Here is a 23870-nt window from a genome sequence, read left to right on the forward strand (position 1 = left end):
CGCGGGCGGGCGAGCAGGAGGGAGCCGCCGGGCGAGCTGCCCGCAGGCTGCCCGCCCCCACGCGCCGCGCTGAGCCGAGCCGCGCCGTGCCGCGCTGCCCCGGGGCGCACGGGCCGGGCCACGGCGGGGCGAGGCGGGGAGAGCGGCGGCGGCGGCGGGGGGCAGGCTGCGTGCCCCGCCCGCCTCGGCACGGCACGGCTCGGCACTGCTCGGCACGGCTCGGCGCGGCGCGGCACGGCGTGGTGCGGCTCGGCTCGGCACGGCACGGTTCCGCTCGGCTCGGCGCGGCTCCGGCGGGTCCTGGCCATTCAAACAAGTGGCTCCGGCGGCACTTCGGAGCCGGGGCTGGAGAGCGGGAGCAGCGCGTTCCCTGCCCCGGAGGCGCAGGGCCCTTCACACTGCCTCTTTCTCCGGCGCTCGCTCTTTATTTGACGATGAAATAATGTTGACATGTCTTGAATTATTAAGTATTCCCTGGATTTTATTAGCACATGATGCCTAAATGCTGCGTGTATCTGCCGGGGTCTTAACCAGAGAGGAGCGAAGGAGAGAGGCAGAGACACCGAGCGAGGGAGAGGAGAGAGAGGGGTTTTTGACAGCTGTATTCGTGCTGATAAGCGAAGGCACAAGGAGACGATCGACGAGTGAGACAAGAGGGGAGCGGCGGCTCGGAGCTGCGGAGCGGGGCCGCGCTCCCTCCCGACACGGCTCGGCCCTCCCGGCGCCGTGCTGGGCCGTGGGGGGGACCCGAGCCCCCTCCCAGCGCCTGGCCGGGCTCTCGGCCGCTGCCCGTGCCGGGGGGCAGCTCGCTGGCGGGGCAGATGCCGATTGAGATCGTGTGTAAAATCAAATTTGCCGAAGAGGATGAGAAGCAGAAGGAGAAAGAAGAAGGGGACAAGGAGAGCCTGATCGAGGAGCCGGCTCGGCCGCGCTCCCGGGACCTGGCCGCGTTCGCCAGCGCCAGCACGCTGCACGGCCTGGGGCACATCTGCGGCACGGGGCGGCCGGGCGTGCGGCAGACCCTTTGGGCGTTCGCCTTCCTGGCCTCGCTCGCCTTCTTCCTCTACCAGGCGGCCAAGTCGGCGCTGCTCTACCTGGAGCATCCCCACGTCGTGGCCCTGGACGAAGAAGCCATCCGTGAGATGGTCTTCCCCGCCATCACCATCTGCAACATCAACCGCTACCGCCACTCTGCACTCACCGACGCTGACATCTTCCACTTGGCCAACATGACCGGGCTGCCCCCCAAGGACCGTGATGGCCACAAGGCCACCGACCTGCTCTACCCCGACCCCGACATGGCCGACATCGTCAACCGCACCGGCCACCAGCTCGACGACATGCTCAAGAGCTGCAACTTCAGTGGCGAGAACTGCTCTTCCCGGGATTTCACGGTGGTGAGTGCGCAGCTGGGTGCCCCCCCGGGGACCCTATCGGTGCAAGGGGTCTGACCCTGTTGTGCCACGTCGGAGCAGGGCTCCCTGGCTCGCTCCGGCTGCTGAAGTTTGCATCTCTCCGTGTTTGAGTTTCCCTCCAAGTTTCACACGGAGAGAGAGAGAGAGGATGCTTGCTCTTTCCGTGGAAGCGCTCTGCTGCAGCACAGCACTGCCGCCAGTCCCAGGGCTGCAGGGGGGGATCGGGGTGGCTGGGGAGCGGTCCCCAAGTGGGTGAGCAGTGGGAAGGGGGAACACGACGATGCGGAGCCCCTCTCCAGCCTCAACTCGCCACAAGTCGAGCTGCTCCATTGCAGGGTGTTCTGCACAGTGAGAGGGGAATGGAGAGGTAGAGACCCGGTGGCACCTTACAGACCCCCCCTGCCTGTGGGGCATGCACAGCAGTGTGTGCAGATTGGGCAGGCACATGCACGTGTGTGTGTGCAAACACACATGCCCAGTGCCCTGAGTGGGTTCTGCTCCGGGCATGGCCACGTCCATGAACCCCTGGATTGCCCTTTGTATCCACGGGTCCCCAGCCAGCCCAGCACCCTGCTGCCACCTGCGAACACATCACCAGACACTGCAAACTCCGCTAATATTGAGCCTGGAATTGCAAATCCCTGCTGTGGTTTGGGAAAATAAATGTGCTGAACGGGCTGAATACCTGATGGGACCCTTTTCAGACCATAATGACTCTGGAAATGAGCCGGCTCTCTCCCACGGCTGCCAGGGGCTGCTCGGCTCGTTGCGCTCCCGAAGCAGTGCTGCCAGCCGGAGCCGCTCAGTACCGGGAAGCGGGATGAAATGCCGGGGGCTGTGGGGGGAGAGGAGGCTCTGTGGGGCTGGAAATGGCTGATGCAGCACGTCCTGCTTCACCACAAAGCCCGCTCTGTGATGCTGTCTTAAGCAACGCAGCATCTCAGAGGTGCTTTGGGGCGGGGGCAGTGCGGGGTGGAATACTGGGGAAAAGGGGGGGGGAGGGGGAGCGGGGGCAGCAGGGGCACCCCACAGGTGCTGGGGCTCTGCAGAGCTCCCTGTGTGCTGTAGCTGAGCAGCCTGGGTTTGGCTGCTGGAGAGGAGTGGGGTTCAGTGGGGTGAGCACAGGGAGCCCTGGTGTGGGACATGTGGCATTTGGGGTTTGACCAGTGGGAAGGCAGTGAGGCTACATTGTTGGGTGGCAGCATGGTGTGGCACTGGGGTTTGGGCTGAGTATAAGCTTGGCAGTGTGCAGAGTGACCATTAGGACAATCACCTGGACTGCCCCGTGTGCCATCTCTGTGCACCAGAGTAGGCTTCAGGCAGGAGGGCGGTGGGTGCTGGCTGAGCGCCAGCACAGGAACCCTGAGCTCAAGGCACTGGGGGCTGCCAGCAGAAAGGGGGCATCCCCATCACCTCTCACTGGCTGCTTTCCTGATGCACCTGGAGCAAAGGGGAAATCTTGGGGCAGAAGGTGCAGGGCATGGACTTGGGTGGTCCCTCTGCTACATGCCACATCCCAAAGCCTTGCCAGGGGGACCTGGCAGCACACCATTTGCAGTGGGAGCTGTTGCTCCAGCTTCCTGAGCCAAACCCGTCCCTTGTGCTTCATCCTGGGGTGACCGAAGCACAGCACCAGCAGCATACCAGGCATCGGTGGGTCCTGGCTGCTGCGTGTGGGTTAGGAGCTGCTGTGCCCACCAACTGTGCTCTGGAATAGAGCACTCTCAGCCCAGCCCTGGCTCACCACATCCCTTTCAGAGGTCACCGATCTCCATGTCCCCACTGCAGGGCATCCAGTGCCCAAAACAGCAGCTGCGGCCCCAGGGAATGCAAGGAAGGGAAGTTCTCCTTGCAGCCCCCAGAGCTGCATTCACAGGGTGCTGGTGGCCACCCTTCCTTCTGCACACAGTGGCCACACGCATGACAGCCGTGGTGGCACTGGGCAGCCCACCCGCTGCGACTGGAGGTGCCCCCCGGCGCTGCCGCTTGCACGATAAATAACTCGTGCGGATCCTTTAAGTAAGAGCCGTGAGTGGTAAATGATCTTCCCCTATTTAACGTCACAAATCCTCGTTCTTTATGGGATAGCAAATTAAGAAACTATGGGGAGAAAAATCCCCAGCGTAAGCATCTTCCATGCAATAAAGCCGGGCTGGGCTGTAAATCTCCCCGGGCGGCGGGGACAGCACTGAGCCGCAGCGAGCTCCCCTGCAGCCTGCTGCCAGCTGGGCCCCATGCACAGGCTGTCGGCAGCCCTGGGAGAAGCCTTTCCCTGCACATCCCTCGCTTGGATGTGCCCCGTTCCCTGTGCTGCACAGCGGGCAAAGCCAGAACCACACTCCTTAAATGTCACATTTTCCGACAGTTTTTGCAATGGTCTCAGTCCTCTGCCCGATGTGCTGCTCAGCCACCGGGGCACTTGCCCATCCCATTTTGCCCCAACAGGCTGTGCCGTGCTGTGCTGGTGCATCCCCATTCCCATGTCTCTGTGGCTCCCCATGCTGCTGTCCAGAGCAGCCCTGCTGCTGTTACACATGAGCCACCCAGGCACAGCTCGAGGCGCCGCTTGTGCCAGAAACCAGGGGACTTGAATGCAATTCGTTGCCATTTAATTTTACACAATTCCTGCTGCTTAATCCACTGAGAAATGCTAATTTATACAATTCACGTCTAAAAATAAATGTCAGTCCAGCAGCTCCCAGCAGTGGGTAGCTGCTCCCCCAAACCCCTGCCATGGCATTGTGTGAGAGACCCCAGCCTAGGGAAAACTACTGGCCCCCATCTACCCAGGCACAAGGCAGCCATGTGCCCAGATACCCATGTGTCCATGTGCCCAGGTCTCGGAGTGCAGCAATGAGGCTGGCAGATGTGGGGTGGTGGGGATGTGGGGTACTGTGGCATGACAGCCGGGAGCTCACAGGACATGGGGGCGTCACTGCAGCCCTCATCACAGCAGCTCTTGGGGCACCGTGGGATGTTGGGTGTCCCTGCAAGGGACACGAGCAGGGTGGCTCCAGGCCTGGTGGCAGCGTGGGGATGGGGTGCTGGGGCGGTGGGATGGCAGCGAGGACTGTGGGTGCCCATGGGATGGGGGGGAGTGGGGCGTGGGGGCAACGCAGCGGGGGAGCGGAGATGCTGGAGGAGCCGGCAGCTTTCCCACCGTCTCCCTGATTGAGATCGGATCACCGGGAGCATAAAAAAGCTCTCTTCATAATTATATTTAATGAATTGACTTTAAAAGCTCTTACACTCTTATCTGGCTAATTTAATATCGCACACTTAATAAGCCTGTCTCCGATACGGGGGGAGCCAGCGGCCACGACGCCCGCGCCTAGTGTGGCTCCCCAGGGATGTGCCACGTGTTCTGTCCCGTGTGCAGAGTTGGGAACACTGCTGTCCCCTGGGGCTGGGGCACGCATGGGGTCCCGTGTGGCTGTGCTGGGGCTCCCTCGGAGGAGGGAACAGAAGGTTTACAGAGATGCGCTAAGTGATGCCAATGGTTTGGAGCCCATAAAGAGAGACGGTTTTATGTAAGACGACTATATAAAGCGCCGCTGTTCTGCCATTGATGAGATATAGGCCTTTATTTATAGAAGGCAATGTTTGCGGTGTGAGTGCTGAAAGCCAGCCAGGGACCCGCAGATAGGGCGTCGAGTCATTTCACATGCAGCTGCCGTCGACACTGTTCACACATTAAAGAAAAAAAATTAACAAGTTTGCAGCCAGTCAGGTGGAAAAAACAATAATTGTCGAAAACCGTATTTCCCCCTTTTTCCAATAACAAATAGCTGGAGCGCTGCTGAGGAGGCTTGGGCTCACTCGGAGCCTGCAAAGAGTGTGCTGAGGCTGCGACACAGCTGGGTGGGAACAGGAGATGGGCACCGCGAGGGACCTGGTAGCAGGAGGAGGTGGAGGCGACAGCATTGTCACTGCTGCATGAAAAGGGGCCGCACAGAAGGAGCACAGGGCTCCCCAAGGCACTGCATTTCCTCCCTGTGCGCACTGTGGGGCTGAGGATGCTCCGTGCATGGCAGCTGCACACAAGAGGATGGTGTGAGGTTATCTCTGTGCCAGATGTGGCCGGGTTTTTCACCGGCGAGCGAGCAGCACGTCCCTGTGGTCAGAGCGCCCTGCCAAATTTCGTTTCATGCACGAAAGGAGGGAAAACTTCTCATGATTAATTGTGCAGTAGGGGAGAACATGCAGCTCTCGAACCTGCTCTGTGTTGATCACTGCCCTTTTTTCCCTCGGTGGAAGTGCAGCCAGGGAGAAGGGGCGGCTCTACCCCCTGGCACCACCCAGCCATTCTCAGCCAGGGCAAGAGGGTGTGAAATCCCACAAGGGCTGCGAACGGGAAGAAAACCAACCAGGGTTCAAGCTGCTTTCACGCAGCTCCCTGCGCATTGCTGAGGGCTGATGTCCGAGGCCATCCCCTGCTTACACTGCAAAACCTTCCCAGTGCGCATTGATCCATGCCCCCGGTGTGCTGCACCAGCAGTGGCTGCAGGCAGAGCACTGCCAGCCCTCCACGTGCTGCTGCCTCGTGTCAGCGGCAGCAAGGAAAGGAGCAAGAGGCTGATCAGATGCATCTGGGGTCTGCGCCCTGAGAGACGTTGCTGCCCATGCGGCCAGTCCTCGGGCTCTGGGCATGGGTGGGGAAGGTTCTCGCACGGGTACCTTTAGCTTGCTGCTGCCCTGTCTGGGAGCAGATGCGTGCTGGGTGCTGAAGGGCCATTAAGTGCTGGTTCAGCTTGGATAGAATCAACAGGTTTTGCTCCAGCAGAACAAAAGGTTGCCTTCTTGATTGCAAAGCCAGGAACACAAGCACAGGTGGAAAGGGGAGGGCAGCAAAGCGAGAGGCTGTGACCACAGGGGATATATGGGACCAGGGCCATGGGGTGGGAGGGGAGAGTCAGCACCAAACTCATCAGCCAGAGCCCCTGATTAATCACACGCTGCTGGCCCTCCAGCCTGCAGCTCATTAGCAGTTTAATTCCCGGTGCCCATTGCACTGGAGGGCTGCATGGCTTTGATTGCTGCTTGCTGCAATCAGACTGTGTCCCTCTGCTCCACTTGCAGGCACGTGTGGTGCTGAGGTCTGCCATGCCCCCTGGGATGGGACAGTGTGGGTGCTATGTGTGCTGTGGTCAGACATGGGTGCTGTACATTGGTGACAGCCACTGCAGAGGGCTGGCAGCTGTCCCCAGGGCCAGGATGTGCCCGTGTCCCCTCCCATGTCCAGCCAGACCCCATGGCCAAGCCAGCCCCATGGTGATGCTGGGCCAGGAGCAGCTGTCATGCTGTCAGGTGCTGTGCTCTGCTGCACTTATTCCTCCTGACACTCCCACAGGGTGGTAGCTTTGCACCCCACAAATCCCCATGCAGTGCCCCTCGCCTCCTGCATGTTACCATCCCATCCCTTCCACCTGCAGGGTCCTCTGGGACCCTTCCTGAGCTGGGTAATGGGCACCGAGTGGGGGGACATGCAAAAAGCTGTCCTGGGTGCACAGAGTTGGGCACTCCAGGGCTGCAATCTGTGCTATTTCATCACAGCCTGAGGAGGGAGGGGAGCACATAGAGCCACAGCCCCAGAGGAGTGGGGAAGCATCTCCATCTGCCTGCTATGCCTCAGTGCCAGGGGTGACCCCAGGCATGAGGCTGTCCCCAGGCCATCTCTGTGCAGGAGGCATCTGCTGCAGCCCCTGGCAGGGCAGGGAGCAGCCGCCTCCAGGTCAGCACAGGGAGCGAGGACTATGCAAAGCTGAGATTGATGCAAGTAGTAATTATGTCCTGGCTGCTCAGCCACCACTGAGGCTGCAGAGGAAGGGGGCTGAGCCAGCAGTGTGTCCTCTGTGCCTGTCCCCATGTCCCCGGGCAGCTGTGGCCCTGCTATGCCCCCACTGCCCCGTGCTGCCCAGCTCTCTTTGCCTAGCCCACAGGAGGTGGATGGAGGAGGCAGGAGTGGTACAACCAGCGTGCCCAGTGCTGAGGTCCTGCTCATCACAGAGCTCTGCAATTACGTGTGCTAATTACAGGCAGAGGTTCTCAGGCAGTTCTTGCCCTGCCAGCACCATGCTGCTGTGCAAGGATATGACAGGAAAACCAGGGCTGCTCAGCATTTCTCCCTTCTACACCAGCCCAGTGTAGAACAGCCAAGCTCCTTGCAGCCCCACCCCATGCCATGTTTTGCGATCCCATCCCACCCCATCCCATGCCATTCCATTCCATTCAGCCCCACCTCATTCTGCCCCATGCCAGGTGAGCTTGTCCAAGCTGGCAGTGAATGAGGGCATCCTTGGAGCCCCACTGCTCATGGCAGTGATGGCTGCTCCATCCATGGTGCCTGGCAGATCTCAGTGCAGTTGCTTTTCAGGAGTTTTTTCAGGCTCTGACCCCCTGCACTGCCGCCGCTCTGACATCTTGTTTCCTCATCGCCTGACATGACCTTAATTAGCTCCCCAGGCTGATAACACTCTGGGCTTCTCCCGGAGCTGGATCTAAGCATAGCTCTGTGCCTCACCCATCAGGGCATGGCTGTGCACACACTGGGGCAGGCAGGGAAGGGACACCGAGTTGACACGAATGGGACAGGGCAGCATGGGTAGGGCACACTGGTGCTGCATGGCACTGCATCCTGCCCAGCTGCCCTGCTGCCACCAGCCTGCATGGATGGAAATGCCTGCACTACTAACTTCTGTGACCACATTATCTCCTGCACTAGCAAATATTAGCAGGGGGCATATTATTCAATATCAAAGTTTGTAGATGAGAATCACAGTGTGCCACAGTCCAGCAGAAGCCTGCACTCTGAGGGGTCAGACCCCACTTGCAGCCCCCTCCCCAATTCCCAAAATCCTGGTCCTGCCCATCCCAGGTACTCAGCTTCCATCCCAGGGCTTCCAGCAGCTGAGCTTCCCCAGGTATGGACATCGCTTGGAACATCTCTTGCAATGCTGGAGCCTGAAGCCAGATTCCCTCCCCATGCAGCTTCTCGGGGGAAGGGGGGGGGGAGAGGGGGCTTTGTTGTCACCTGAGCTCCTGGCCCCAAGGAGGGGTGCCCCAACCAACCGTCCCCACCCCCAGGAGCACACAGGCTGGGGAGAGCCACCCCCTATCATGTTTGTTCCATTGATTTAGCGCCGCGGAGAGGGTTTAATCAGCCTTTAGCCTGCACGCTCCAGCATTAAGAACAAATCCATTAGCCACGAGATAACCACAAAGGGTTGCGCTGAGACTGGATGAGGTCCCAGCGCCTTCAAGATGCAAATTGGCAATCAAAGATCAAAGCCGTGCAGCTCCCTAATCTCTACTAAAAGGGCTCAGCTATTAACGAGCCCTTTACCGCTGGGCTGTGATCACCCCACTTCACTCCCGTCCCGATGTGCTGGCAGTTGGCACTGGCCCCTGCCACCCCTCTGACCCACGTGCTGGCTCTGGGGATGAGGGTGCAGCAGAGGCTTGGACTGTTTGTTTATGTCTTGCTTCTTCCAGCCCTGTCTGACTGTGTTGGTGCAGTGAGCAAAGCCCCAGGAGCAGGGAGTCAGTGGGGTGACAGGGGCTGGCGTGGAGTGGTGTAATCAGAGCTATGCAGGACTCATGCGGTGACTCTGGGGACAGGGAGATAGTTGCAGTTTGCTTCCCTCCTTCTGTTCATGGATTTATTTCAGTTCAGCCTCAGTACAGCCTCACCAGGTGGCTCAGGTCAATCCCTGCCAGCCCCAGGGAAATCAGCGCTGGGGAGTATGGTGTGGGGGCTGGTGATGGGACTCGAGGGAGGCACTCTGGGGCTGCGTTCCCTTTTTTTGGATATTCTGCCCATGCATGAGGCATCAGCTCCGACGCAGTGCTGAGGGCCAGCTGCAGGATGGGGGCTTTGCCCCACTTTCCTCCTGCATATAGTCCTAGCACACCAGAGAGCTTTGAAGCCACCAGGCTGTGACAGGAGCTGAGCTGCCAGCCCCATCAGCATATCTCCAGCAGCACAGATGGGCTGCCAGTGTTGGGGCACGGCTCACTGGGACCCTGCTGGAGCAGCACGCGCCACTGCCCAGAAGCCAGCACAGCACTTCCAGCCTGGTGGGCTGACAGCCCGATGAGCCTGGCCCAGTTTGGGGAGCAGCATCCTGCCTCATCCTCTGGGGTGCTCGCTTTGGGCTGGGCTTGTTGTCCTCAGGCTGGTGGTATAGCCATGCCATCACTCAGCAAGAGGAGCAGGCAGTGAGGCTCTGGCAGCATCCCAGCTGGGTTGACAATAAATCTTATCAGTGTAAGCCCATCCGCAGGCAACAGGATAACCCCTGTGACAACCGGGCGAGCACGGAGGCTTCATCTGCGCGGCGGCAGTGCTGCAGATTCACAGATAACTGCCACGGCTGGAGGGACCGTGCTTTTGCAAACACCTGCAGGGAGGCAGTGGGGCAGCAGTGGGGCGGCCCCATGATGCCAGCCACGGTGTGCCCAGTGGATTGGGCAGGTAGCATGGAATCGGGGCAGCACGCACATAGCTGAGGCTGTGCCACGCACAGTGACAAAGAGCAAGGAATGTGTGGCAGAGGCAGAACACCCCCTGCCCGTGCCCTGCTCCGGCCGGGTAGGGGACAATTCCAGCTGCGGTGCCATCCGCGGTGCCAGGCAGTGCGGGGACGGCGAGGCGCGCTGGCAGAAGCTGCTGCCCCGGGCTGTGCACGCCGGCTCAGCGCCCGCATTTACTGGCGGTGCGGCCGCGCAGCCGTGGGAACGGTAATGAGATGGAGCAGCAGAAGGACGGCGAGATAAGGCTGCCTGCGCTGCCCCAGCAGATTAAACGCTGGGATTAAGCAGGCGGTGCCAGCTCTGCTGCCTTTTTATCTCGCTGCTTCTCCCCTCTTATTCTCCCGCAGTCGATAGTGAACAGTCTCCGAGCTGTCAGCAAAGGAAATTGCTTGTTAACCCTTTGGGGACGGGCACAGTGCTGCTGCACATCTGCCTCTGAAGGGATGCAGTCCCTGGGGCTGCTGCTGCCAGCACCATGCTGGGCACTGATGTACTGCGGAGTGACAGCGCGCAGAGAGCAGAGCTCGATCTCTGTCTGGCCCCGGGGACCCTGCGTGCCCCACCTTGGGGCATTCCTGATGTCCCTGCTTCCTACAGCGTGAGGGATGGATGGGCTCAGCCCTGCATCTGGACACGAGTCCACAAGGTGGGGACCATCCTCCGGTCCTGCAGCCAAGTGGCACAGCCGTGTCGCGCCTGCACGGCACAGCACATGGCACCGCATCTCCGCCATTTGGAGCCCAGTACCCAAAACCACAATTATTGCTCTGTGCGTGTGTTTTGTTCAGTCTGCAGCAGAGCGAGGCTGGGCTGCAGCCCATCATAGCGATTTTCTGGAGCATGATGTGCATTGCGTGCCTGGGGGCTGCATGCCCAGTGTGCGGGGGGGTCTGAGGATGCAGAGTTGGCAGGGGAGTGCGGGGGGAGTGTACAGAGATGGCAGAAGTACTGCTTGGTATGGGCCAAACCCTTGCCAGGAAGCACTCCCTCCTGCTGTTCACCTTTCCCAGTCTCTCTGGCTCCGTGGTGCCTCTGGCTCAGTCCACACCAACCTTCTTACAGAGCCATGGGGCAGTGCCATGGGGCAGAACCCTCAGCTCAGCACCCAACCATGTGCTCAGCATCTTAGAGCGGTTTACTGGCTGCCACCAGGATGAGCTGAGCCCCCCAGCTCATGTCCTTGCCCCTCTGCATCCCTGTTCTGCACTGGACACCATCCCCCATCATCTGTCAGCAGCCCCAGCTCTTCATTTTCAGCAATTCCCTTTGCTTTGGATCCTTCAAACCACCCAGGTGACCCTCTCTGTGTCAGCTTTAAAGTGCTCAGTGCAAGCAAATGGCACGAATGCACAAGCAGCTGCAGAGCAGCTGGGAGAACTGCAGGGAGCAGCTTAGCCCCACCAGCTATTGCCTGCCCTGTGGTCAGGGCAGTGGTCCAGCCCCGGTGGGATGCTGCCCCACAGCTGCTGTGGGATGCAGAGGGCATGTTCACGGTTCTGCATAGCCTTGCAGAAGCGTGGCTGCTGGGCAGAGAGCTGTGGGAGCTGGAGCAGATGCTGCGGGGGGCAGCGGGCTGTGCAGGCAAGCACAGCCTGAATTAGGAGAGGAAATGGGAGCAATTGGCACGTGTGGGCTGGCAGGAGAAAGGCTGCGAGGGGATGGGATTGCTGTTTATAAATACATCAAGGGAGTAAACACAAGGGAGGGAAGAGAGCTATTTGAGCTGAGGGACAATGCTGGCGTGAGAACAAATGGTACAAACTGGCCATGAATAAATTTAGGTTGGAAATGAGGAGATCAGTAAGGAGCTGGGACTGCCCCCCCCCCCCCCCTCCGGGAGGGGAAAGAGGGAAAGAACAACACTGAGATGGCACTCGTTGCACTGATGAAGGAGGCTGTGTGCTGGCACTGAGGACCATGGGTCCCAGCCCCTAGCCTCGGTGTCGCATCCACCCTGGCACCGGTGGTGTGGCCCTTGGGGCGGTGGTTTGTGGGAAGGGCTCCACACAAGTGCGGGTGCCCCAGCAGCTCTGCCAGCTGACAGCACAGCTGAGCACTTGGTATTCCGGCCACGAGCCCACTTGGCACCAGTGGGACTGCACCAGCCCCAACTCCCACGTCTTTGCTTTGGCTCAGCTGGCCCTGCGCAGAGCAGCACATCTGTGTGAGGAGGTAGCAGGAGGGGTCCCGGCCCCTCCAGGATGTGCCCTTGTTTCAGGGACATCTGATGCAATTTGGAATGCTGTGGAGGATGCTCCAGAGCACCCGTTTGCAGAGCCCAGCTTGGTTCTGGTGTACCCTGTTTGGGGCCAGTGCTACTCTGCTGTCCCAGCACTGTGGCTGCAGAGCCCAATGGAGGTGTCAGTCCTGTGCCCAAGTAGGGCTGAATCCAGCAGGAGCCATCCCTGCTGCCAGCATCAGCCCTGCATGGGGAACAGGCAAATTGCAGAGGGCTGCGAGTGTAGGGGACAATTGCACCGTGCTGAAGCTGGAATAAAGCCAAGCTGGCACTGGTCCCCATCCCTCCAGAGAGCGGGGAAGGGAAATGGTGTGACCATGCATGAGAGGGGACGCTTGCAAAGGCAAAAACATCCCACTGGCTCAGAAAATTGCTGCAGAATCGGGCTTGAAATGAGTTGAAATTGCTGAATCCAAGCGGATCTCATATCCTGGGCAGTTGCAATGCTGGCGTCAGCGCTACGGCTTCCCTCTCTGGGCACCCAGGCGGGAACTGTCAGCTCTGTACAAGGGGTGGGATGCTGGGGACACAACTGAGGGCTCTGGGCAGTGGGGGGGGGGGGGGAGGGGAGGGGGCTGGTGGGGAGCTCCAGCAGAGCCGGTGCTGCAGTGTTTCAAGGGGAAAATAGCAGAGTGGGAGGCAGCATCTAAGGAGATGGCATCACCCCAGCTCTCTAGAGGATACCCCTGGATGGCCACCCCTGATCACCAACCCCTCCATTTTTAGGGCAGCAGCACTCTGGTCTTCCATCCCCAACCTGCTGGTGATGTCTGGGTCCAGCGGGTGCCCGTGTCCTACAGCTGCATGTTCCTGCAGGGACACAAGACAGGGCTGTGTGTCCTGGGATGCAGGAGCAGGACCTGCCTGCACCACACATGCTGCAGCTCGTTTCCCTCACATGCAAACATTTGGCTGGAAGCTTAGTGCAGCCTCTTGTCTCTGCAGAGCAATCAGGATTTGTCGCTGCTTGCAATGTTTAATGTCGTCTTCCAGAGGCTAAATACCGTGGGGAGCCGTGTAAGCCGCAGAAATACCTGTGTGAGCTGGGATCAGCCAGAGGCAGACACAATGGTCTTGTCACGGTGGGGATAGGGGGGTTTTGGGGATGTGTGGGGCCAACCCTTGTGCTCCCCTGTCAGAGGAAACTTCAGTGCTAGCAAGTGGGCTGGGGTGAGGATGTTGAGGGCCAGCATCCACAGGATGCCCAGCACCAGGAGAGCAGGACAGGGAACTCTGCGGGGTGGGATGAGGATGCAGGGGTCCCAGCATGCTTGGGGTGGGAGAAGGAAACTTCAGCCCCTGAGTGGCAGCGATCTCTGGCTGGGATCTGCCTGCTGCGGCGCCAGCAGCTATTTCTGTCAAGGTCAAAGTGTCTCCACGGCGGAGAGCAGGGAAATGAGGAATCGTGTTGAGAAATTACCTCCCTAATGGGGTCTCCCCTACGTGGGGATGCCGGTGTGTGGCAGCTGAGCAGGCAGACCATGAGGTGATGCGGGAGCCCTGCTCCCAGCCCTGAGGCCTGCAGCACCCATGGGTGTCCTCTGAGAGGAACAGAGTGGCCAGGGGGGCCACGTCCCAGCAGAACACATGCGTTTCACCCCGCGAGGCACTTTTCTGGGTCAGCTGTGGGGAGAAAATCATCTTCCCTTCTCCTCTGTCCTTCCTCTTCTCCTCCTCCTTCTCCTCCTCTCGCACTCCCTGTTATCTAATTGGGTTTGTCATGCTGGAAAGCCAAAGCCCTTCAGGACTGTGCTGTGCTCTCGCCAGCGAGATTTCACAGCTGTCCTCAGCACCCTAGCAGCCGACAAGTGAGTAACTCAGCTGTGAGCTGTGGGCACCCCTGCCTGCCCTCTGCACCAGTGGCTGTGCCTGCCTGCCTGTGGCTGCAGTGGATGGGGGATGAAGCCACTGAAACCTCCAGATCTTTTATGCTCTGCTCAGCCCCATCCATGTCCCTGGGGTCACCTGTCCCCACGTGCCCTGTCTCTGCGTCCTGCTGCATCCCTCACCCTGCTGCAGGGTAATGGTGATGCTGCTCGCAGATGTCTGAGCTGACACGAGATGGAAGCACTCAGAGAAATGACATTTCCTCTAGCTGGGGAAGCTCATCCTCCGTTTAACGAAAACTAATATAAAAGCTGCCCTGGTGTGTGCAGGGCTGATGCTATCAGGCCAGCAGCCTCCAGCTCTCAGAGCTGCAATCAATCTCAGTGAGGAGTCGAGCTCTGGCAGCCCCACACAGAGGCACTGGCACGAGTCCCAGGAGTGGGGGCACAAGTGGGCAGCTCCCTGTGCCGGGGTGAGGCTCCAGGCTGTCCCGGAGGTGCCGAGGGCAGGGAGCCTATAGCACAGAGGACCCAAGGCAGCACTGTGCTGTGGGAGAGGCCTCACGTGCCACAGGGCAGGCTGCTCTCCATTGCAGTCTGAGGGGCTGGGACAAGGCCCTTACTCCAGCCCGGCGCGGCCCGAGGCCCTGCCGAAGCTCACCCAAGGCCGGCCCGAGGCTTGTCCCGGGCCTACTCCTGCCCTACTGCTGGCCTACCCCCACCCTACTCCGGGCCGGGCCTTGAGCCGGCGGGGCCTGTCCTAGCGCGGCGCCCTGCTGCCCCCTGGCGGATCCCGGCCCCGCGGGCCCCGGTGCGGGCTGCCGGGAGAGTGGAGGCTGCGGGGAGCACTTTGAAGCGGCCTGACGAGCTGTCGGGGCCCTGCCGACAGCCGGCGTGCCTCCCCCCGCCGCCACCGCGCTCTGATCACAGCCGCAGCCGTCACTTCAAAGCGCTCGCCGGGCTCGGGCTCCCACGCAGCACCGGGCCCACGACGCAGCCCCGCGGGGATGGAGGGCGATGGAGCGCCGGGGGAGACGGGGACCGCGGTGGCGAGTGGGGCCACACACGGTGATGGTCCCGTCGGGCCTGGCACCGTGCTGCCAGCTCAGGGAAAGGGCTCCCAGCTCCACAGCCGCTTTGCCCCACATTGCTGGGTGCCCTTGGGGCTGCGTGCAGGACCCTGGGCCAGAGAGCAGGGAGGGGTGCGCTGGGGTGCAGCTTCTCTGGGTGAGGAGCTGGATGTGGCATCCCCATGCCCCTGCCTTGGGGCGTGGGGGGCAGCCGGGACACCAAGCCTGGGGTAGCACCACATTACCCCAACCCCCAGCCCGGCTTGGGGAGGAATTTTCCATTCCCAAATCGAGGTTGGGGAAGGCGTGCGTCGGCACCAGCCCCCTCCTCTCCCTCCCCTCGCCCGTCACAGCTCAGGAAAGCGCCTGCCACATTCGGCTCTGGGAAGGTGCTGAGCAAAAGGCTCCCAGGAGAGAGACGGTGAGCAGGGCTGTAGCGTGGGCACACAGAATCTGTCCTGATCACAGCCATGCCGCTGCCCCAATCCTGCTGCCCGGATGAAGAAGCCCTGGCACCAGCACAGGATGGCTTTCTGCGTGCTACCCGCATTCCAGGGCTGCACTACATGGGCACACGGCCACAGTCCCGCCTGCGCCGCCTGCTCTGGGGCCTGGCCTTCTTGGCCTCTGCAGGGCTGCTGGCCACTGGGGCCACTGACCGCCTGCACCACTTGCTCTCACGCCCCGTGCACACACGGGCACGCCTGGTCAGAGTGCCCCAGCTCCGCTTCCCGGCTGTCACTCTCTGCAACCCGAACCGGGCACGCTTCCTGCAGCTCACCAAGCCTGACCTGTACTCGGTGGGGCAGTGGTTGGGGCTGTCTCGAGAGGACCGCTCGTTGGTGCCTGAGCTGCTGGCCATGCTGGGGGACGAGAAGCGCCGCTGGCTCACGCGCCTTGCCAACTACTCACGCTTCCTGCCACCCCGTCGCTCCGAGCGCACCATGCAGAGCTTTTTCCACCGCCTGAGCCATCAGATAGAGGACATGCTGGTGGAGTGTCGCTTCCAGGGCGAGCGCTGTGGCCCGCAGCACTTCACCCCTGTGAGTCCCTGCCTCACACTAGCCTGCATCCCAGGGACTGATGCATCCTGTAAAGAGGGCAATGGATGTTACCTGCTTGCAGAGGGCTCTTCACCATCCCTCTCCATCTCCATCTTCAGGTCTATACACGTTACGGCAAGTGCTACACTTTCAATGGGGACCGGAGGAACCCTCGAGTGACCCGCCAGGGTGGCATGGGCAACGGGCTGGAGATCATGCTGGACATCCAGCAAGAGGAATACCTGCCTATCTGGAGGGAGACCAGTGAGTGGGGCTGCGGGTGAGCCGGACACTGGGGGTGCTGGGGCTGAGATGTGGGTGCTGGGGTGTACAGGGGTGTGGCTGAGGGATTGTGTCGTGGGCAGGCATGCAGCACTGGGACAGGGCTGGCTGCCCACTCTCCCTTTCCATCTTCCACAGATGAGACATCTTTCGAAGCTGGCATCCGTGTCCAGATCCACAGCCAGGATGAGCCACCCTACATCCATCAGCTGGGCTTCGGTGTCTCGCCCGGCTTCCAGACATTCGTGTCCTGCCAGGAACAGCGGGTAAGTATGGCTCAGAGGGCTGGTATGAGGCTGAGGTGGTGTGGAGCCAAGTGGGAGGGCAGCTGGGCAGTGCCATTCATGGAGATGCCACTTCTCCCCATGAAACTCCAACTTCTGCTGGATGGTGCTGGGTGGTGCAGCCCCAGGGAAGCACCCTGACACCATGTGTCGCTGCAATGGTACCCTTTCACCCTGGCAGCTCACCTACCTGCCGCAGCCATGGGGGAACTGCCGGGCCAGTGTGCAGGGAGAGCAGACCCTGCCTGGCTACGATACCTACAGCATTGCTGCCTGCCGCCTGCAGTGCGAGAAGGAGGCCGTGGTGCGGAGCTGCCACTGCCGCATGGTCCACATGCCAGGTGAGGGGTGTGCCTGCTGTGGGGGCCTCCCCAACACTCCCCTCCTCCTTTGCAGGGCTGCCTCTTCCAGCCTGCACCCAATGGCCACTGCAGCCAAGGGTCACTGCTTTCCCATCCTTCAGCACCCAACGCTCACCCCCATCACTCTGCAACCCTTAGCCCCTTCCCAATCTCCCCCACATCTTTTGGGGAGTGAGCATAGGAGAGGGGGATCAGATTCCCAACCCCTGACCCGGCGCTTCTCCACAGGCAATGAGTCCATCTGCTCTCCCAATGTGTACATCGAGTGCGCTGACCACACGCTGGGTAGGTTTGGGGGATGGGCAGGAGATTGGGTGAGCCGGGGGAGATCAGGGGGTGCAGCTGTGCCCAGCATTGCATGCCTCCAGATGCAGCAGTGGAGGACAGCCAGGAGCGCTGCAGCTGCCCCACACCGTGCAACCTTACCCGCTACGGCAAGGAGATCTCCATGGTGCGCATCCCCAACAAGGGCTCAGCACGCTACCTAGCCCGAAAGTACAACAAGAATGAGACCTACATTCGGTGAGCTGCTGGGGGCAGGAAGGGGGCTGGGATGGCTCTCAGATGCATGTAGGGACAAGGGATTCTAGGAATCTGGGATGCCTCCACCCTGCTCCTGGCAGTTTGTGTATGCCAGGTCTTGGTACACACAGTCCCTCCAGCATCCTCTCCCCAGGGTGGTTGTGGTGTCCTCCCTGGTGTCCTCCCTGCTTGCATGTCCCCACCCCACAGTCCCACCCAGTCCAGGACATGTCCCTTCCCTGTCCCTACCATAACCAGCGTCCTGTAAATTCAGCCTAAATAACACACCAGGGAGCTCTAAGTGGCCTAGGGGACTAGGGGAGAGGGGAGAGGGGCTTACAGGAGTCTGGGCTCAGTGGTGGAAGGTGGGCTGGTGACAGCCATGGTGTCCCCACAGGGAGAACTTCCTGGTGCTGGACATCTTCTTCGAGGCACTCAACTATGAGGCCATTGAGCAGAAGAAAGCCTACGACCTTGCTGGGCTTCTCGGTGACTCCCCAGCCTTTCCTCAGGACCCTCTTCATGGCTGGCCATCCCTCATCCTGCAAACACCTGCTCCCTCCATCCTGCAGCCCCTGATCCCATCACCATGCTGTCCCGTGCCATCATGCAGCCCAGTCACCACACTGTCCCCCTCCATCCTGCTGCCCTGGCACTGCTGTCTGGCCTCAGACCCAATGGCTTTGCTCAGGCTGTGCACCACCTGCTAGTGACCAGTTCTCTCTCTTCCTCCCCAGGGGACATCGGGGGGCAGATGGGCCTGTTCATCGGCGCTAGCATCCTTACCATCCTGGAGATCCTGGACTACATTTATGAGGTGCTCTGAGTCCTCTAAGGAGCGTGGTGCCAACAGGGGCAAGACTCTCTGGGGAGAAGTGCCATGCTACCCAAGAGGGCCATCTACCTACAGCTCCCAAACTGGGGAACTCCCAGCAGGAGGCGGTGGGAGGAGGATGGGTCTCCCAGCATCCCTCAGAGGGATGCAGGCAGAAATGCTGTACCCAGCATCACCCCATGTCCCTGGGCCAGCAGTGACCATGAGGCAGGCCCATGCAGACTGGGTTGCTCCCACAGGGTCCCATCTGTCTGTGGGTGCCCCAAGGCTGATCCCCTTCTGCCCCCAGGTGATCCGTGACAGGGTGAGTCGTGTCCTGCGGCGCTCCAAGCCACCCTTGAAGAAGCCCTCGGGGAGCATTGCTACGCTGGGGCTGGAGGAGCTCAAGGACCAGGTACTGGGGACATGAGCAGCTTCATGGGAAAGGGACATCACTCCCAGGAGCCAGGGAGCTTGATGGCCTCAGGTTGCTGAGCCAGGCTGGAATGGGGGAATTAATGGGGACAGGCAGGATCACCACTGACGCTGCCATCCCTGCAGAGCCCCTGTGAGACCCTGGGCCGGCACGTGGAGGGCACCTACAATGCAGGCATCCTGCCCAACCACCACCACCGTCACCACTACCCTCATCAGGGCGTCTTCGAGGACTTCGCCTGCTAAGCCAGCTGGGGTCAGGGGGTTTCAGCTGGGGTTCCCCACTCCTTGCAGCCCCATCCTCATGGAGCGGGATTGTGGCCCTGGGACCGGCACTGTCGCTGCCCCCAGCCCCTTCGTCCAGCCCCTCTGCTTGCCCTGTCTCAAGCACACAGAGTCAGGGCTGCCCTGCCAGCCAGCAGCAGAAGTGGCCTCACACCCTTGCCTGCCTGAAGGAGCAGACCAGCAAGGGGCAAGGACAGGCACACTAGGGGGGAACTGGGGGAGCAGGGCCCCCCCGCAAGGCAGCGCGTGCAAGGGGTGAGCAAATCCCTCCAAACCCCTCCCCACTGACCTCTCCTGAGGGCAGTCTCTGCCCTGCACTGTCCCCCCAGGACCACTCTTCCCCTCCCAGAGAATGTCGCCATCCTGCTGCAGGTCAGGCAGGGCCAGAGGACACCCACCTGCAGCTTCACCTGCATGGCACCACCCTGCCACCCATCTGGCCCCTGGCACCACCACCACTGTGACACCCCCCAGACATCTCCCCACCTTGCCCCAGTCCCACATAGCCTGCCAGGGCTGAGGTTCCCTCCCCACTGCTACTCCCAGCTAGACCCCTGCACTGTGATTTCCCACACTCCTGTGTTAGCCCTGCAAAATGACTGTCTGCCCCAAATCCTCTCCTCTCAGTGCCCCACATCCCATGCATTGCCCAAAGCGGATTGCCCCAGGTGCAGTTCCCCAGCACGCCTGGGCAGTGTTGAGGCACCTGTCCTTGCTACCCAACTGTTACAGCTCTTCTGCACCATGCACGTACCCCTGCCACCTTCCTCCCCCCAGGTGCTGAGCACCCACTGTGCCTCCCCAAGACTGTATTCAGATAGGAGGGTGCCCTGCACCCAGTCCTCCTGCTGCTGGGGGGTGGCAGGGCCTCAGCAGGACTCCAGGCACCCCAATTCCCATAGGACATTGCCTCCCCCTCCACTGTAGCAGACACCAGCGCAGGGCAAACAGCCCCAAAATATCTCAGGAGGGGGGGGGCGGGCTAACAAAGCCCCCCTCAAGACGCACATGTGGCAGAGAGGAATCCCCATGGCAGAAATTGGTGACCTCAGGGGGAGGCTGGCTGGGACCGGTCCTTGTCCCCAGTACCCAGAGACCTGAGTGGGCACAGCCATGCCCTGGCCAAAGCCATAGTTGCAGAGGAGTCGTATGTGTGGGGCATGGGACATAGGGTACAGGAACCAGGGCATCTGCATGGCCCAGTGTCCCTGCAGATACACCCACACTTGGAATTGTTTTCTCCAATGGTGCAAACATTGTGGGTACCCAACATTCCTGCACAGGGGCACACAAAAACAACCCCTAAGTAGGGCATGCGCAGTGTGCACCTGGGGGATCCTGGTGCATGTGGAGCTGTGGCATGTATGGTGTGGGTCCCCAGCCCCAGGGAATGCCCCCCTCCCCCATGCCTACCACCTCCTCCTGCACCATCATCTGGGCACAAGCAGCAGCATCTCCACGGTGCTACATGGGCAAGAGGGTGCCCAGTGCTGTGTGCAGGCTGTGGCCCCTTCCCTTCCAATAGGAGCAAGACCTGGAAGGGGTGGGCATGGGCACTACGGTGGGAGGGGACCATTGGAGGTGTGCGTCATTGTTTTATAAATGTACAAAAGCTCCCTAATAAAGAGGCACAAGTAGGTCTAGAGCTGTCTGCATGACTGGGGGGCACAGAGGTGGGGGGACGTCAATGTTGCTGCCCTGTGCATCCCCAAAACGAGGAGTTGTGTATGCCAGCACCCAAATTGTCTGGGCTGGGCTGGAGCACAGTGGGCAGGGCAGCACTCAGCTGGGCTCTATCGGCCTCATGCAGGCGATGCTGGGGGGAGGGCTGTGCTCTCCCTACCCCAGGAGCTGCGAAGAATTCATAGGGGAACCAGAAAGGGCAGATCTGAGGGTTGGGGACTGCAGCAAGTGCTCCCCATGCTATCACTGCACCCTCTACCCCAACGCATGGCCAGGGCTCCCCAATAATCACTCGGCGTTGGGGTGCCCCTGAAGCAGTGCTGATGACCACTGGATCCTAGGCGTCTTATCAGCACCAGACACGGTTCCTATCAGCGTGTCACTGCTGCCTGCTGTGCCGTTGCCCTCACACTGTGCTGCTGGCCGCTGCTTCTCCACCAACCATCCCCCAGCTGAGGCACTGCATGGGTCAGGTTGGTGGGACCCCTGGGCACTGATGGAACCTGGGGGTGGGAGGAGGAGGATGGGAGGTGGAAGGTGAGAGCTGGGCTGGAGGGTGAAGGTAAAGGGGGAGTCTCCACACTCCAGGCCATCTGCAGCACAGGGAGGTGCCCTGACCCGCTGCCCCACAGGATGTCTCAGCACAAAGCCGCCCTGATCCACACCAAGGTGGTGACGGGCAGCTGGTGCTGTGTGCTGCCCCGCTGTGAGGACGTGTCGGAGGAGCTGAGCGAGGAGGAGTGCAGCATTGCCCGGAGGGCACAGCGCGTGGCACTGGAGGTGCTGGAGGATGCACTACGCAAGGACCGTGTGCTGATGAGGAACCTGAAGGATGTGGTAGTGCTGACTGGGGAGGGAGGAGAAGGCTGGGTGGAGCGTTACGCCATGCTGACTGAGCGGCTGCTGCGGAGCCTCGTTGCACAGCTCCAGCAGGCAGCCTTCCTCAAGAACCCGCGGAAGGCTGGCTCCTATGCCTACGTCAAGAAGAATGCATGGGACCGCACTATCTACCTGTGCCCGCTCTTCTGGCAGGCACCCAGTGAGCTGCAGAAGGACTCGCAGCCCGGCACACTGATCCATGAGGCTTCGCACTTCCTGGGCCTGCATGACATCACTTATGCCACAGCCAGCTTCAGGGCGGGCGGCGGTGGCACAGCCATCTGCACAGACGGGCACATGCCCCTCTCCGAGACCCTGCGGAAGGCGTTGCTCAACGCCAACAGCATCGAGTATGAGTTCGAGATCGTGCTGAGGCACCGGCAGCCCTATCAGGGTGGCTGCTACGCCTGCTGCGGGGAGACGGCACGTAGCTCTGTCTGCGAGAATGCACTGCCCTGGTGTGGGCCGGCCTGTGGGCCCCAGAGGTGAGTGTGGCCCAGGATTGGGGCTGTGGGTGGGAAGGCTTCACGGCCACATCCCCAGAGCTGACAGCCCCCTGTCCTGTTCAGCACGGCTGCCAGCACTATCGGGGACATGGTGCAGCTGGCTGTGCTGCCCACCCGGGATGCCATGCGGAGATGCCTGTGGGACATGCGAAGAGTGGCAGAAGCCCTGAGCCAGTGCCAGCGGGCTGTGCTGGTGGCCAACATCACCGGCGGGGTGGTGAGTGTGGCAGGGGGGGTGGCAGCCATGGCCGGGCTGCTGCTGGCCCCTGCTGCATTGGGTAACGCGCTGCTGTTGGCAGCGGTGGGTTTTGGCATCACCATGGCTGGGAGCATCGCCAGCACTGCCGCCACCATTAGCAGCAGTGTGGGCTGCCTGGTGAGGAAGGGCAAGGCTGAGATGCTGCTGGAGAAGTTTGCTGCACAGGCACAGGTGTTCACGGGCTGCCAGGAGGCTGTGGAGAGGGCACGGACGCTGCTGGAGGCTCTGGGGCAGGAGGAGAACCTGGATGTCATCCTGGGGGTGTTCCGGGTGGTAGTGGGGCTTGGGCGCAGCATCTTCAATGGCAGTAGAGCTCTCAGAGTCAGCACAGTGCTGGCAGGGGCTGGCAATGCCACCATCCTCGCCGGGACAGCCTCCTATGTTCTGCTCAGCCTCTGCCTGGCCCTGGACATATTCTTCATCACCAAGGACTCAGCACACCTGCACCGTGGCACATGCTTGGAGCTGGAGGGGAGAATCCATGCAGCCACAGCCATGCTGGAAAGGGAGTTTGGTGCCATTGATGAGTTCTGCGAGAAAATCAGGCTGATCCTGGAGGAGCAGGAGTGAAGGCTGGCACAGGGCTGAATCCCACACCTGGTGCTCCTGCCCAGCTGCTGGAGACGATGGGAGCCCTCCAGCAGCTTTGAGTGTGCACAGATTTCCAGTAAAACTATTGTGCTTGCTGCCATTAGCACTCTGCTCTTTTAATTCTGTTGCACCCTAAAGGGCACAGGGCAGGCCCAGAACTCACCAGCTGGACACCCCGCACTGCCTCTCCCACAGGCATTGCTGACCCCTGCAGCTGCTCCTTGTCTGCACTCTGCCACATGCTCCCAGTTCTCCACACCCTGTACTAATAATATAGTGCCCAGCAGCCACCTACCAAGAGCATGTAGTGCCCTTTTGGAAAGCTGCGGTGAGGCAGCAACGCCTTCAGAAAATCCCCTGGAGGAAAGCTGTGAGCAACAGAGAAGTGTGTTGTCCTGCCCTGTGTGTTGCTCTCTCTGCAATTGCATGCAAAAATACAGTACACAAATGTGCCACTGACACATGAATGGGCAATTGCAAAAGTCTCTGTTTGCTCGATCGTCACAGCTCGGTGACAGCTCAGGGTTTGTTTTTGCAGCCAGCTTCACCTGATGCCGGCTTGCCGCATTAACATGAGATGTTCTGTTGGCTGATCAAACTGGGCTCCTCTCAGAATGAATGTATCTGTAACGCACCTGCGCTGGCCTCACTCCCTTCTGTCCCAGATTCAAATTTAAGGGGAATTAAGGATGTGCTCAGGGAAGATCAAAAATAGCAATATTCAGAGCCTGCTGGTTGCTAGCATCCAAACTGTAACAGCCCTGCATTTACACATACGTGTCCCTGCAGTGTGAATCCAAGGAGCAGAGCAGGAACACCTGTATGGCTGAGATAGGTTTCTTT

At 60.6% G+C, this 23870-nt stretch overlaps 2 protein-coding genes across 5 annotated transcripts; both read left to right on the top strand.

Moving 5' to 3' along the window:
• Window positions 1–236: 236 nt before the first annotated feature.
• ASIC4 (acid sensing ion channel subunit family member 4) lies at window positions 237–20738 on the top strand. The gene is made up of 10 exons (XM_048953616.1): window positions 237–1397; window positions 16245–16389; window positions 16546–16673; window positions 16873–17032; window positions 17282–17338; window positions 17422–17575; window positions 17973–18064; window positions 18313–18392; window positions 18700–18804; window positions 18951–20738. Exons 1-10 carry the CDS (start codon window positions 822–824, stop codon window positions 19068–19070), a joined length of 1617 nt encoding a protein of 538 aa, XP_048809573.1. The 5' UTR covers window positions 237–821; the 3' UTR covers window positions 19071–20738.
• A 456-nt stretch (window positions 20739–21194) lies between these two features.
• On the top strand, window positions 21195–23820 carry LOC125697001 (uncharacterized). Of its 4 annotated transcripts, none has more exons than XM_048953471.1 (3): window positions 21195–21265; window positions 21381–22156; window positions 22241–23820. In XM_048953471.1, exons 1-3 carry the CDS (start codon window positions 21257–21259, stop codon window positions 23004–23006), a joined length of 1551 nt encoding a protein of 516 aa, XP_048809428.1. In that variant the 5' UTR covers window positions 21195–21256; the 3' UTR covers window positions 23007–23820. The 4 variants fall into 4 exon arrangements, with proteins under 4 accessions (XP_048809428.1, XP_048809431.1, XP_048809429.1 ...); XM_048953474.1 differs by having other exon boundaries at window positions 21196–21265; window positions 21392–22156; XM_048953472.1 differs by having other exon boundaries at window positions 21215–21329; window positions 21425–22156.
• The last annotated feature ends 50 nt before the right edge of the window (window positions 23821–23870 follow it).

This window comes from Lagopus muta, chromosome 8 (genome assembly GCF_023343835.1).
Source record: "Lagopus muta isolate bLagMut1 chromosome 8, bLagMut1 primary, whole genome shotgun sequence".
NCBI lineage: Eukaryota > Metazoa > Chordata > Aves > Galliformes > Phasianidae > Lagopus > Lagopus muta.

Bases quoted from the DNA above. Each gene is read 5' to 3' on its own strand.
- ASIC4 (XM_048953616.1), top strand. From the start codon at position 822: ATGCCGATTGAGATCGTGTGTAAAATCAAATTTGCCGAAGAGGATGAG. The intron at 1,398-16,244 runs GTGAGTGCGCAG...CTCCATCTTCAG, and splicing joins CTTCCCGGGATTTCACGGTG to GTCTATACACGTTACGGCAA. The intron at 16,390-16,545 runs GTGAGTGGGGCT...CATCTTCCACAG, and splicing joins GCCTATCTGGAGGGAGACCA to ATGAGACATCTTTCGAAGCT.
- LOC125697001 (XM_048953471.1), top strand. The intron at 22,157-22,240 runs GTGAGTGTGGCC...TGTCCTGTTCAG, and splicing joins CCGGCCTGTGGGCCCCAGAG to CACGGCTGCCAGCACTATCG.